This window comes from Alligator sinensis, unplaced genomic scaffold, assembly GCF_000455745.1.
Source record: "Alligator sinensis unplaced genomic scaffold, ASM45574v1 scaffold224_1, whole genome shotgun sequence".
NCBI lineage: Eukaryota > Metazoa > Chordata > Crocodylia > Alligatoridae > Alligator > Alligator sinensis.
In genome coordinates, this window is record NW_005842899.1 from 457,094 (window position 1) to 469,918 (window position 12,825).

Sequence of the window (12,825 nt, forward strand, 5' to 3'; positions counted from 1 at the left end):
GTCTGACCAGCTCCCGATAGAGGGGAAGTATCACCTCCTTGGACCTATTCGTCATGCATCTGTTGATGCATGATAAAGTGCCATTGGCTTTTCTGATGGCTTCGTCACACTGCCGACTCATGTTCATCTTGGAGTCCACTAGCGCTCCAAGATCCCTTTCCACTTCTGTGCCACCCAGCAGGTCATTCCCTAGGCTGTAGGTGTGCTGGACATTTTTCCTCCCTAGGTGCAGCACTTTGCATTTCTCCTTGTTGAACTGCATTCTGTTGTTTTCTGCCCACTTGTCCAACCTGTCCAGGTCTGCTTGCAGCTGTTCCCTGCCCTCCGGCGTGTCCACTTCTCCCCATAGCTTTGTGTCACCTGCAAACTTGGACAGAGTACACTTCACTCCCTCGTCCAAGTCGCTGATGAAGACATTAAAGAGTATCGGTCCAAGGACTGAGCCCTGCGGGACCCCACTGCCCACACCCTTCCAGGTCGAAACCGACCCATCCACCACAACTCTCTGGGTACGACCCTCTAGCCAATTCGCCACCCACCGGACTGTGTAGTCATCCAAGTCGCAGCCTCTTAACTTGTTCACCAGTATGGGGTGGGATACCATATCGAAGGCCTTCCTGAAGTCTAAGTATATGACATCCATCCCTCCTCCTGTGTCCAGGCGTTTCGTAACCTGGTCATAAAAAGAGACTAGAAATGAGGTGTTCTTTCTATAAACAGGTTTCAAATTGTCAGACCTCTTTATGGAAAGATTACTCCGGCCCCTTAGGGAGTCCCCAAATAACTATTCATCAGCTTCTATCTAGAATGCTACAACATGCACTATATTCTTCTCCTATTTTGGACACACAGCACTAGGAACAGTTTCACAAACCATGAAATCTGTTACCTGTGTTCATTTGGCCAAAAAGATCCACAAGATTGTCCACCCCCTCACACACAACAGCCACAAAGCACCCTATAAGTCCTACAGTGTGTCACAGGTAAAGCACAGGTGAGAACAGGGTAGTGCCAATGCCTCATCACTAAAATGACAGGAATTTGTTAGGTTAACATATACTTGGATGATATTGGGAAGAAGACCGGGCCTCACAATACAGAGTAAGGCCAAAACCCCATGGCCTTTATCAGTCTGGCTTTGGGGAAAAATCTTTCCTGACTTCAGATTTAGCTATCAGCTGGAGCTTGAGTGCATGAGCAAAACCCACCAGCCAGGTACCCAAGTACTTTCTATATGTGATGAACTAGCAAGATCACCATCATACCACAGTTAAAACAATGCTTTAGCAGAATGCAATCTCTTCCACTGCCCTACAAACCACATCTATAAATCAAATAAAGCATTCAGTGAGGGAAAAACAATTTAGTTCGGGTTCCATAGTGGCAACTAGCAGAAACCCTGCAGAACAGAATTAACAACCCCAAGCCTTGTAGAGAATGGGTTTCTTCTTCACTCCCTCACAGAGATACCAAATACTTGAATTTGCACATCACATCCACTGATCATTGCTCCAACACTCCTGTCATATCAGAATAACCCTTCCATAAACTTGGCAAGCTCCACCTTGAAGCAAATGACCACTCCAAAATGTCACTCCTCAGTGGGCACATCTGCGTGGGACGCTTTACTGGGATTAGACTAATCTAATTCGCGTTAAAGCATCACCCTCTACATGTGCGCAGGACTTAATGAGTAGTAAATTCATCTAATGCGTAGTCTGCTAGTACCTGTGGATACAGGTACTAAATTAACCTCGCTAGCTACTGTGCACTAGCACATGTGTATATGCTGCTTCGGGTGCAAATCTGTGCCCAATCAGTTACACCAGCAGGAGATTAGCCTCCTGCTTGGGGTAGAGCCATGCGGCTGGGAGTTTCTTCAACCACATGGCAGGGATGGCTCTTTGGCTATCCCAGGCTAGCCTTCAGACCCCTGACCTGACCCCCAGGGCCTGTGCCAGCTGCTGCCTGCCCTTGGGCATTGTGTCCCACAACTGCAGACATGCTGGCTTCAGCAGTCCTGCACACTCCAACTCTGGTCCCCAGGGCCTGTTCCACCAGTTGCCTGCCCCCTGGGCACTATGCCCCTCTGCTGTGGGCATGTCCCAAGCCCTGCCAGCACTCACAGTCCCTGCCTGAGCCCCCAAGGCCCCTGGCAGGAGCTGTAATGGCAGCTTCCCTGATGCTGCATACAGCATCCTGGGGCTCCAACTGGTCTAAAGACGAGACTGCTGACCTCATAGCAGTCTGGGGTTATGCCAAGGTACAGAAGCAGTTTGCCTGGGGCAGCTGATCAAACGACCACATCTATGAAGAGATGGAGGCTCGCATAAGGGAGTGCGGCCACCAGTGGCCTGGGCACCAGGGATGCATCAAAATCAAGGTCCTGTGAGCCCAATGGGTTCACATCACAGACCACAACCACTGGTCTGGGACCATGCCCTTCATGCAGCAGCTAGACTGTATCCTTGTTACACTGGACCCTGGCAAGGGCTGGCACATGTACTCCAGCATGGGCAGGCTGCCAGAACCTCCACCACAATGCAGCAGTGACAAGCAAGCTCCAGGGGAGCCCCTTACCCCCTGACCCCAGGCGCTGCTCATCACTGCGGCATGGATGCAGCAGTGATGAGCAGTCAGCCAGGTGGGAGCACCTCACACCCTGACCCCAGGCACCACAGGCCCGGCAGCATAGAAGCAAACTGCCTGACCTGTAGGGAGCAGAATAGGGGGAGCTGGTCCAGAGCTGCAGTGACAGCTGCTGGCAGCACCCAGCGCTGACCTGGCTTCGGGAGGAAACAGGGAAGGCAGGCTGTGTGTTGCAAGCAGGAAGTAGGCCCCCATGGAGGGAGTGGGAACGGAGGGCTCAGACGCTGGCTGCCTGTGGCAGAGCCCACCTGGCCAATTTACCACGGTCCCTGGGCAACTGTGCATGCACAACCCCTGAGCGGAGACTGGGCAGTGCACAGCCCCTCGATACAGTGCATGTTATCTCTGAAATATTGCAAATACACAAAGAGCCTCTCTGTCCTTGCTCTGCAAGTTCAGTAGCTGCATGTGGGGGAGAACCACCAGCTGCCAGTGGAGATGCACCTGCAAGGGTGCGACTGCTATCAGTGGGTGCCTTCTGCATGTGCCACCTCTACCAGCGGTGCACAAAGGAGCACACCCTGCTACTGGACGGGCTGGTCACAGTGGTGAAGGGATGACTTGTAGAATCATGGGCTTGGCAAGCCCAGGACCTGGAGTGGGAGCAGGAGAGGGCCTGGGAGGACAGCATCCTCCAGGAGATGCTCTTTGAGACCCAGGAGTGGCTGGCTGCCATGATAGCCTGAACAGTGCAGGCCATCAAGGAGGACCGCTGGGTGCTGGACAACATCTTGGCCCTGGCAGTCAGGTTCGTACTGCCTGGTGCCCAGCACCTGGCCCTGCCCCCTGGCAGCTGCCTGCTGTCCAGCCGCCAGCTCCGGTCCTGCTTGACCCCTGGCAGCCATCCACAGCCTAGTGCCAAGCCCCCCCAGTGGGCTTGGGATGATGTTCAGCACCACCTGCAGTGGCCAAGACTTCATGCCTCTGCTCCTGAGCTGGGTCCCCTAGCAGCCTGGACTCTTACCTGGGCTCCCACTTGCCACTTGCCTGGCCGCCATGCGGCCCCTGAGTGGGAACTGCTTTGCACATGGAACCTGCTGGCCCTGGCTCTGTGCTGAAGGAGAGGGAACAGGATGAACAGGCTGGACCCATGGCCGTGTAGCCAGAGGCCAGGTGTGCCAGGCGCCTCCACCTCATGCTCTCCCCTGAGCATGAACAATGCATGCCCCCAGAGGCTGGGGGAGCATAGTGACCACCCGCAGGCAGCGGTGGCAGTGTTGGCTGCGAGGGTGTGGCGGCGGTGAGTGCGGACCGCCTGCAGGTGGCTGCAGTGATGTTGGTGGCGAGGGCGGGCTGAGCGGGGACCACCTGCAGGTGACCACGGTGACATCGGTGGCAAGGGCAGGCCGAGTGGGGACTGCCTGCAAGCGGCCACAGCAGTCTCGGCGGGGGGGGCTGGCAAGTGGCATGCAGCGAGTAGGGACCACCAGCAGCTACTGTCTGCGCTGTCAGTGGCAGTGAGCGTGGACCTTGCATCAACAGCCGGGGGGAGGGGGGAAGTGGCGAACACCCACAGAAGCTGGCAGTGGCTGGGGCACCAGCCAATCTCAGGGGGGGCACGTGCCCCCCACCCCCATGCACACCACATTGTACATAGTTGCAAGGGGAAGAGGGTGCTTTATTGGTGGTAGGCATTGGGATTAGGGGTGCAGTCTGTTACCATCCCTTCTCTACAGAGCCCACGAATGTGTTCGACTAGAAACAACCCTTTGGCCTTAGGTACATTTAAATTACAACTGTGTTGTGTGAGGGAGTTCTGTGTGTGGCTAAAGAGGTTTAACACTAGACAACTTAATATTTTTACCTTGAACCTGTTTAAAATTGTGTACTGCCCTTAGTGCTTAGTATGTTGGGAGGAGAGGGGCTTCAAAACCGTGAATCTCCATGAACTTCCATGAACTTTGTAGATATGCACTTCTGCCAGCTTAATAGAGATATATACACATCTGTGATAGAATCCAGGGCAAAGCAAACCACAAGGTAGTTTTCCAGCTCATCACTAGGGTCTCCCTGTCAAACACTTAGTACTTATAATGTAAGAGGTGATAAAAATCTTGTTTCAGAAAGCATGTGTTACTTAATTTGCTGAGCAAATCCCCTTATCTTTAGTGGGAATATTCATGTAATGGTAGAATGAAGTCCCTAGTAGTTATCCTAAAGACTGCTGTGGGGACTGAATACCTTACAGGATTAAGAATGAGTTATGTGAGCCTTTTACCTCTAGGTCACCACTATGTCCAACCAAAGCTTTTATAGATCAATGACTGTTTGGGATCCAGTATGAAGACAGCTGCCTACTTTGCTATAGATAGATTTCTACTGAAGTAACTCACTATAACAGTGACCCCTGCCGCAGGCATTCTCAGTAAAGGTGCCTGAATTGGAATGGACATGGAGAGTAAACTACACAGTTATACCTCGAGAGAGTTGCTGCCTGTTCTGCAATTAGAGGACATAAGCTTCCTGACCTATCAAATAAGCCAGTACTTGACACAGGCCCTATAGCCATGACTGCTGTAACCAATCCATCTTCTTGTTTGAGCTGGAAAAAAACCTGACTCAGTCTTTCATAGCTTAAAGGTGCAACATGTATTGGATAAAGCTTCCTTTGTTTGCTTGCGGAGGTTTTTTGTTTTGCTTTGTTTTTGGGTTCGGTATTTTTGGAATTTTTTTTCTATCTACTATATGACGTTTGTTCACTAGAGAAAATCCAATGGAGGCAATTTGCTTTTATGTTCATTATGACTTTCATTCCAATCGTTATTCATTGTAGTCTTGCAATAAGCATAGTCTTGCAATATGCTGAAATGTAATTTGGCTCATTTAAGGCAAATACCTATCTCTCCCCTCCTGATATAACAAATGCATAGGGATAATGAATGGATGTGTATGGCAATCTTTTTGTACACTGCATTACACACATTAGTTATAGATTTTTATCTTGGCTTTTAGCTTTCCTATGCAGCCAAGGTTTATCCATCAGTTCATTTTCTTGATAATGCACACAGTGTGTTGGCAACAACATAGTTCAGCTTATGTTTGAAATGAGAACAAGAAAATGAGGTTAAAGACTATTTCTTTGTTCCAGAAACTTCTCTGGGTATCCTTCCTTCCTCCCTTCAGTCCTTTTTTCTTTTTCTCTTTCCTTTCTTCTGTTTCTCTCTCTCTCTTAGGAATCGGGGAAATATAAACAAGAGGTCAGTTACTGCTTAATTAAAAATGTGCCAGACTGTGAAAAGCCTCTCCTTTTGTCTGTACATCAAAGGTCACATCCCCATGATAAACAGCAAATGAATTGTGTTTCTGAACGTTGTCTATGAATAGTCTCAATTGTTCTGGGCAGGCTGCTTCTTAAACCAAAAGCTGCAAAGCCATGTTCCCCCACAGCTCTGAGAGCAAGGTCATTAGCACTGTAGAGCAACAGTGCTAATTAGTCTGCCTGTAGCACTTCACAGGCTGAGCCTATCCTGCTTTCAGTGTTAGCATGCTTCATGATGCCACTCTGGAATGATCCAGTCTATGAGACAGTACCTTCCTCATGCATTTTGGTATTGTTACTTATACGGTTTGATTGTTTTGGAGATTTCAAAACTACTACCCTCAAATAACTTGAAATCTCCTTCTGAGGCTGAACACCATTTTGATTCAATGACCAATAAGAGCACTGGACTATGTGTTTACATCAGAAAGAAGCTGCTGATGACAAGCCTGAAGCAGCCGCACTGATGCCTTTCCAGGTTTGCAACATGTGTTTCAGAGCAGGTAGGCAGGGCATGCTTTTGGGTGGTCCATCCCAGCACATGACACTGTTGCAATTTTTTTTCTATCTACTATATGACGTTTGTTCACTAGAGAAAATCCAATGGAGGCAATTTGCTTTTATGTTCATTATGACTTTCATTCCAATCGTTATTCATTGTAGTCTTGCAATAAGCATAGCCTTGCAATACGCTGAAATGTAATTTGGCTCATTTAAGGCAAATACCCATCTCTCCCCTCCTGATATAACATACTCTAAAAGAAAACAGACCTATGAATGAAAAGTGTTAAAAGGATGTGGTAGCAAATACACATCCACAAACAGCAGAGTCTGATGCAAGGAAGCATGCATGCAGCCAATTAGAAAAATATGCATAACCTAAATCTTCCCTGAAGCACACTTAACATTTTAGCAAACAAAAACTTTCAAATTTAGATTCAGATGGGTGTTCATAAGCAATGACTGTACAAATTCTAAAGCCATACAACCCTTCTTATTAATTAGCATAACCATATATAATTAAGCATGACTAAAGGCCTTGCAGTTACAATAGTCACAGTGAGTGCATCTACACGTGCAATTAAGGCACATGAATAAACTCTGCAGCTTCCTGCTCCAAAATTTATTGCTGCTGGATGCCATGTCTTAGCGTGAGCCTGGGACTACAACATGTTGAGCCAGCTCAGAGCAGCCCTGGCTGGCAGAATGCCCAGGGGGCCAGCCTGGCAACCTGGGGCTGCTCCCCCTGGCTCAACGTGCTTCAGAGGGGCTGGCTGGGGCATGAGGGTGCTTCAGCATGGGGCTAGCCAGAAGGCAGTCCCTGCACTGAAGCACTCTCATGTCCCAGCCAGCTGGGGCAGTGTCTAAACCTCTGCTGCTGAGTAGTAAAACAACTTTGCAGCAGGATAGTGATCATATTTAGAAGTACTATTCTGCTGTGGAGTAAATTCATTTATTCCAGCCTAATAGGGGCACACATGTAGACGTTCAACACTTACTGCACAGCTAATTAGCCTATTGCACAGTAAACACCTTGTTTAAATGACATAGCCAGCTAGCTTTCTCTAATGCACCAGAGTGGTCTTCAAGCTGTTGCAGTAGGCTAGATACTGAAAGGCAGTCAATCCATCATGCAAGGTCCCACTGCATCTGACAGGAGCAGAGCCCTTTCATGGACACAAGCCTCACCTGAGAGTTTGAGTTCTGACAGTTCATACTGAACTCAACACACCATAACTGCAAATCCTTACTCAGTAGTTAATCACTCAAAACTGGAGCTCGTCAACATTTTTCAAACAAAAATGATGTTTTCTGATAAGTGAAGGCCTTTTCTCAAAACAGAAAAAGAAAAAAGGTTTCCATAAAAATTGTGCACACTATAACAACTTCCTCCTTTTCTCACACCCAAATATTGTCTTAAACTTTTCATCAAAATGTTATTGAGATTAGTTACTACATTTTTCACTGACCATGTTTCCAGTATAAAATAATACCAAGTCACAGTTTCAGTATCATTTCTGGTAAAATTAACGGTCACTTATTTTGTGAGGAAAATGAAAATTTCTGAAGAAAAAAAAAAAAGGTTCACTATAAACAACTATTTAAAATGGCAAAGTTGGAAGTTTTGCCTGAATAATTACTTCAGGATTTGGTGAGTATTCCGCTCCACCTGAAGCAAGACCATAGATGCCAGAAATAAACATTTTAGATGGTGCTACACATAAGACCAGCCCAAAGCCCAAAGCAAAGTCAATGTCTACATTGCTTCCACAGTGCATGCTCTGCCCATCTACACCTACCAGTCCCAGACATGAGGCAGTAAAGCTCCTCTGATGGCATTCCTTGCTGCCACTCTCAAAAGACATTGCAATACACACTGTTGGGAATCTGCAGAGCAGTTTCACCACCTCATGTCTGCCTTTGTCATGAGTGGAGTGGGAATGGGAGTGAATGGGTAGTGTGCTTGAGAGGGGGAGTGCTCAGAGAATACTGGGAAAGCAGAATCCACATGCCTTTGGTGAACATCACTGGGATTTGGATCAGACCTATAAGGTGCAGCCTCTTTCCTCTGATGCAAAGTCATAGCAAAGCTTTTGGGAGAAGACCAACGTGCTGGTATTTTGTCAAAGAACTGATTCCTATTGCACTCACCTCCTTGGGACCCTGTACTGGCCCATCAGCAGACAGGCTCAAAGGGTCTCAGCTTAGGAGAGACAACATGTTTTTTCCGCTAAGATTTGCAGGGCTGAGGTAAAGAGCATATTCTAACTTAAGCTTAGCTTCTATATAGACAATCTTTTGATTATAGTTTACTGAGCAAATACATTTTATACTCCTTTTATTCTATGTCTCTCTATTATTAAAGACTGCCAATAAAAGCATGCAACTTGTGCAAATTGAATTGGATTGATGTGGACAATCAATAATGAACAGTTGAATGAGAAACTGGACACTGGCTTCATGTGATGGCAGGAGGAGAAATTTTCAAAAGCACACAGGGGATTCAGGAGCATAAAGCCCATGGATGCTTTTTAAAAAAAAATCTTCTCTAGAGTCATAGTGTCATAGTTGGTAGGGTTGGAAGGGACCTGAGCAGATCATCAAGTCCGAGCCCTCACCATGGACAGGAAAGAATGCTGGGGTCAAACGACCCCAGCGAGGTGATTATCTAGGCTTCTTTTGAAGACCCCGAGGGTAGGAGCGAGCACCACTTCCCTTGGAAGTTAGTTCCAGATCCTAGCTGCCCTGACTGTGAAGTAGTGCCTCCTGATATCTAGCTTGAACCTACTCTCAGTCATCTTGTGGCCATTATTCCTTGTTACTCCTGGTAGTGCTCGGGGGAACAGGGACTCTCCCATTGCCTGCTGGTCCCCCTTGGCCAGTTTATAGATGGCCACCAGATCACCTCTCAGCCTTCTCTTGTGGACCCTCTCGATGCTGGCCACATCCCTCCTGAAGTGCGGCGTCCAGAACTGGACACAGTACTCCAACTGTGGCCTGACCAGTGTCGCATAGAGGGGGAGGATCACCTCCTTGGACCTGCTCAAGATGCATCTCTGGATGCATGACAAGGTACGGTTAGCCATTCTGACCGCGTCCTCACATTGGAGGCCCATGTTCATCTTGGAATCAATAGTGACTCCAAGATCCTTTTCTGCCTCTGCGCTGATGAGAAGGGAGTTCCCCAGCCTGTAGGTATGCTGCTGGTTCTTCCTCCCCAGGTGCAGTACCTTGCACTTGTCAGTACTGAAACCCATCTAAGTGCATAACAACTTCAGTTTACTTTCTGTCCATCTCTTTAGTCTATGGTTTATTCATGAAGGTAGACTCTAAGACACATGTTGAAGTTAAAAAAATGATGCAAAGAAACAGGCACAAATATCTGAAAATTCAGACCAAATTGTAAATAACATTCATATTACTGGAAGACTGAAAAAATATGTAAAAGCCACTAAACTCTTGTTGGAAACTTAGAAACACATTCTATTTAGGAACACTTCTGCTTTTGTCATATATCTGCATATCAGATTATAACATTTGCAAGACAAGTACATCCAAATGTCTTTAAAATGTTACATATGGCAAAACATTCAAATAAAGAAAAACGAGATTAGTTGCTCTAAAATGTGCCAATTCTGGACTTTCCCCCAAATGCTAAGTAACTTAATATAATGATATTTTTCTTTATTTCCCTCCCATTCTTGGTAATTTATGACACCTGAATGAATAAATAATCCTTCATTCTTAAAATTTCATCCACTCTTGCCAGTTAGTGCTTTTGCAAAATCACAATACTATTATAATACAAATGGTCACTCTAGAAATGAAACATTTTCTCTCTCTAAACTTCAGGTATTTCTCTTCAGTTATAATTGGCCTAATTCTTATTAATATTAAGGCCCCTTTACACAGCTCAGAGTGAAAAATAGTATTACAGTGATATACAGATTTTCTTCACTTTATGTGGGTCCCGTATATGCAAATTCACTCTTATGTGATGACCCTTTTTATACAAAAAATTTGTTATATGCAAGGTAAATTCACTTTTATGCAATCGGTGTGGTGGACGCCTGCAGTCAGCTGCTCTGGGCAGTGCACTGTGGGGGTGATGCACACCAAAATATAGTCTCCTGGGTGGATCTGTGCTCCTCGCTCGTTGTCTGCGACATGTTTCTGTAGTTACCATCCCCATTATGATAGTGCCCTGTGCTTGTGTGTACTGTCTGCTGTTGGTGAGTACCAAAATTGTCTTGTAAAATGGGTAGAAAAGGGCCTGGGGTTCAGTACAGTTGAGGTCTTGGAACATATCCCTATTTGTTACATTGTAAAGTGTATGGGTAACTTTAAAACCAGAAGCGCTGGCGGCAAAACCAGATGTACTGCCGGTGCTTCTCTCAGCACCCCTGCTCCCTGGCCAGCGCCAATATCAGGGGGGCACTGGCTGGTGCTTCTCTTGGTGCCCCCACTCCCCAGCCAACGAGGGCCAATATCAGCCAATCTACGCGTCGCCTATGGTAAAGTGGGTTCCCTTTATGTGAATTTGAGTTATGCGCTGTTTTACAGGAACGCATGTACAGCATAAAGAGAGGGAAACCTGTACAGATAATGTACATCTCCTTTATGGCACAAGAGATGTGTACAGAGGCCTTAGCACACATGAGAATTACATCCAGCTGGGCTGGAAGTCCTGAGAGATAGCAGTGATGAGAAGGAAATGGAAAAGAAAGGTGAAGTAAAGGGGAAAAAAAAAGCTTGCCACAATTCTCAAAGTTTAGAAAATGGGACAGAGATACTGGGAGTTAGCTTCCTGCAGAAGGAGTCTCCAGCTGGATTCTACTAGCAACCACCCCTGTCAGCTGAAATAGGAGGGTGTGCCCAGGATGGAGGAGCTGCTGGACAACTTCCCACTAAAGAATTTGCTCACAGAATTAGATTCACCCTCTGCTACCTACCAGCACTAGGTCTACAAAGTGCTCAAGTCACCCTTGGTTTTTAACCCCCTGCATAAGGTACTTAGTTCCTCTTTAAGTTCTCTGCTAGGTGCATCAGCTCTTAAACTGTGGTGAAAAGTGACTCTCTGAACACAGTACTGTGGGGCTCCCTCTACTTTGCTGCTCAGTGAGTTAGGCCAAATGTGCTCAGTTTACAAGCACAATAAAAACTCATTTTTCTAACTCGCTGTCCTGCAGACTTAGCCTGGAATATGATTGAGGGCAAATACTTTTCTTTCTTCACACCTTCCCCATAAGACACACTCCAGTGGCAACATTATGACTGCAATGTCCCTGTGCAACCACATTGTGTCTAGATCTGTTGGGACTGACCTTTTTTGGTAGGTGTGTCACAAATTAGACACCCCACCCCTCCCCAAGCACCATTCCAATCGTCTCCCCCTGCTTGATTTGCTGTTCTGCTTTCTGCTCACTTCTCTACCTGCCTATCCTCTCCCCAACCTGCCATGTGCCACACATAGAGGCCCCCCATGCTACTGCCAATACAGATTGGCTACCACTTCTCTAGATCATGCCCTCTATGAAACTAATGCAGTTCCCTGGTCACCAATGGATTTGCTCAGCTGCAACTGATTTTCCATTTTGCATTTAGTAAACAATTTTGCAGATGACGCACAAAGAATAAAATCCAGCTCCTTTTTTCCCTGAGCTATACTGGCTCTGCAGGGAGAAAAGATGTACAGAGCAATAAAAATATTTTCATTATTGAAGTTGTGAATAGCAATAGAAAGCAAATCAGAGGAGTAAGAAGATGTTATTTTTAAAATGTCACTTTTCATTAGGATTTCGATGTGCCAATCAATATTTTTGAGGCCCTTTGTGTCTTATTCCGCCAGAAACTTTGGAGCCTTTCTGAATCCAGCCTTGATTAGATAAAATTGCTAAAAGTCACATTTGCTGTTTTTATTACAGGGTTTTCCAGCAGGAACAGCATTTGAAAGCATCTCAATTGCATCACAAATACAAAAGAAAATGGTATATTTTGGAAGCCTTCCTTGAAAGACACCTTTTTTTTGTTAAAGGGCTCACTTAATTGTGCCCTATTCCTTTTCTCTAGACTAAGTAAAAGCACAATAGCAGCATGCTGTACTTGTATTTCTTTCCTTGCCATTGGAACCACTTACACATATCTCTTTTCTTAGTAGAATGCTACCATTAAAAAGACAGAATCCAGTTACTCACTGTAGAAAGACAACTCCTTTGTTCCCTGACGACTGCAGAGAATCCCAGAAAACCTGTAATCACGACAAGACTTCCTGCGAAGATCAGGATATATGCGGAAACTGCAAATGTACTAGATGCCAGGATATTCAGGTAGTTGCTCTTTTCAGCTAAGGTCCATATGCCAACTGCCATCACTGCAACACCACCCACCTGTGGCATACAAGGGAAAAGAAATGCTCA

General features: G+C 46.3%; 1 protein-coding gene across 6 annotated transcripts in view; it reads right to left on the reverse strand.

Moving 5' to 3' along the window:
* Positions 1-12,825, reverse strand: part of TSPAN11 (tetraspanin 11) — a 281,179-nt gene that overhangs the window by 167,158 nt on the left and 101,196 nt on the right. For all 6 annotated transcript variants that reach the window (XM_025192157.1, XM_025192155.1, XM_025192158.1 and 3 more), the window contains one exon: positions 12,604-12,795. In XM_025192157.1, the coding sequence (XP_025047942.1) occupies positions 12,604-12,795 (192 nt within the window). The remainder of the gene's footprint in view (positions 1-12,603; positions 12,796-12,825) is intronic.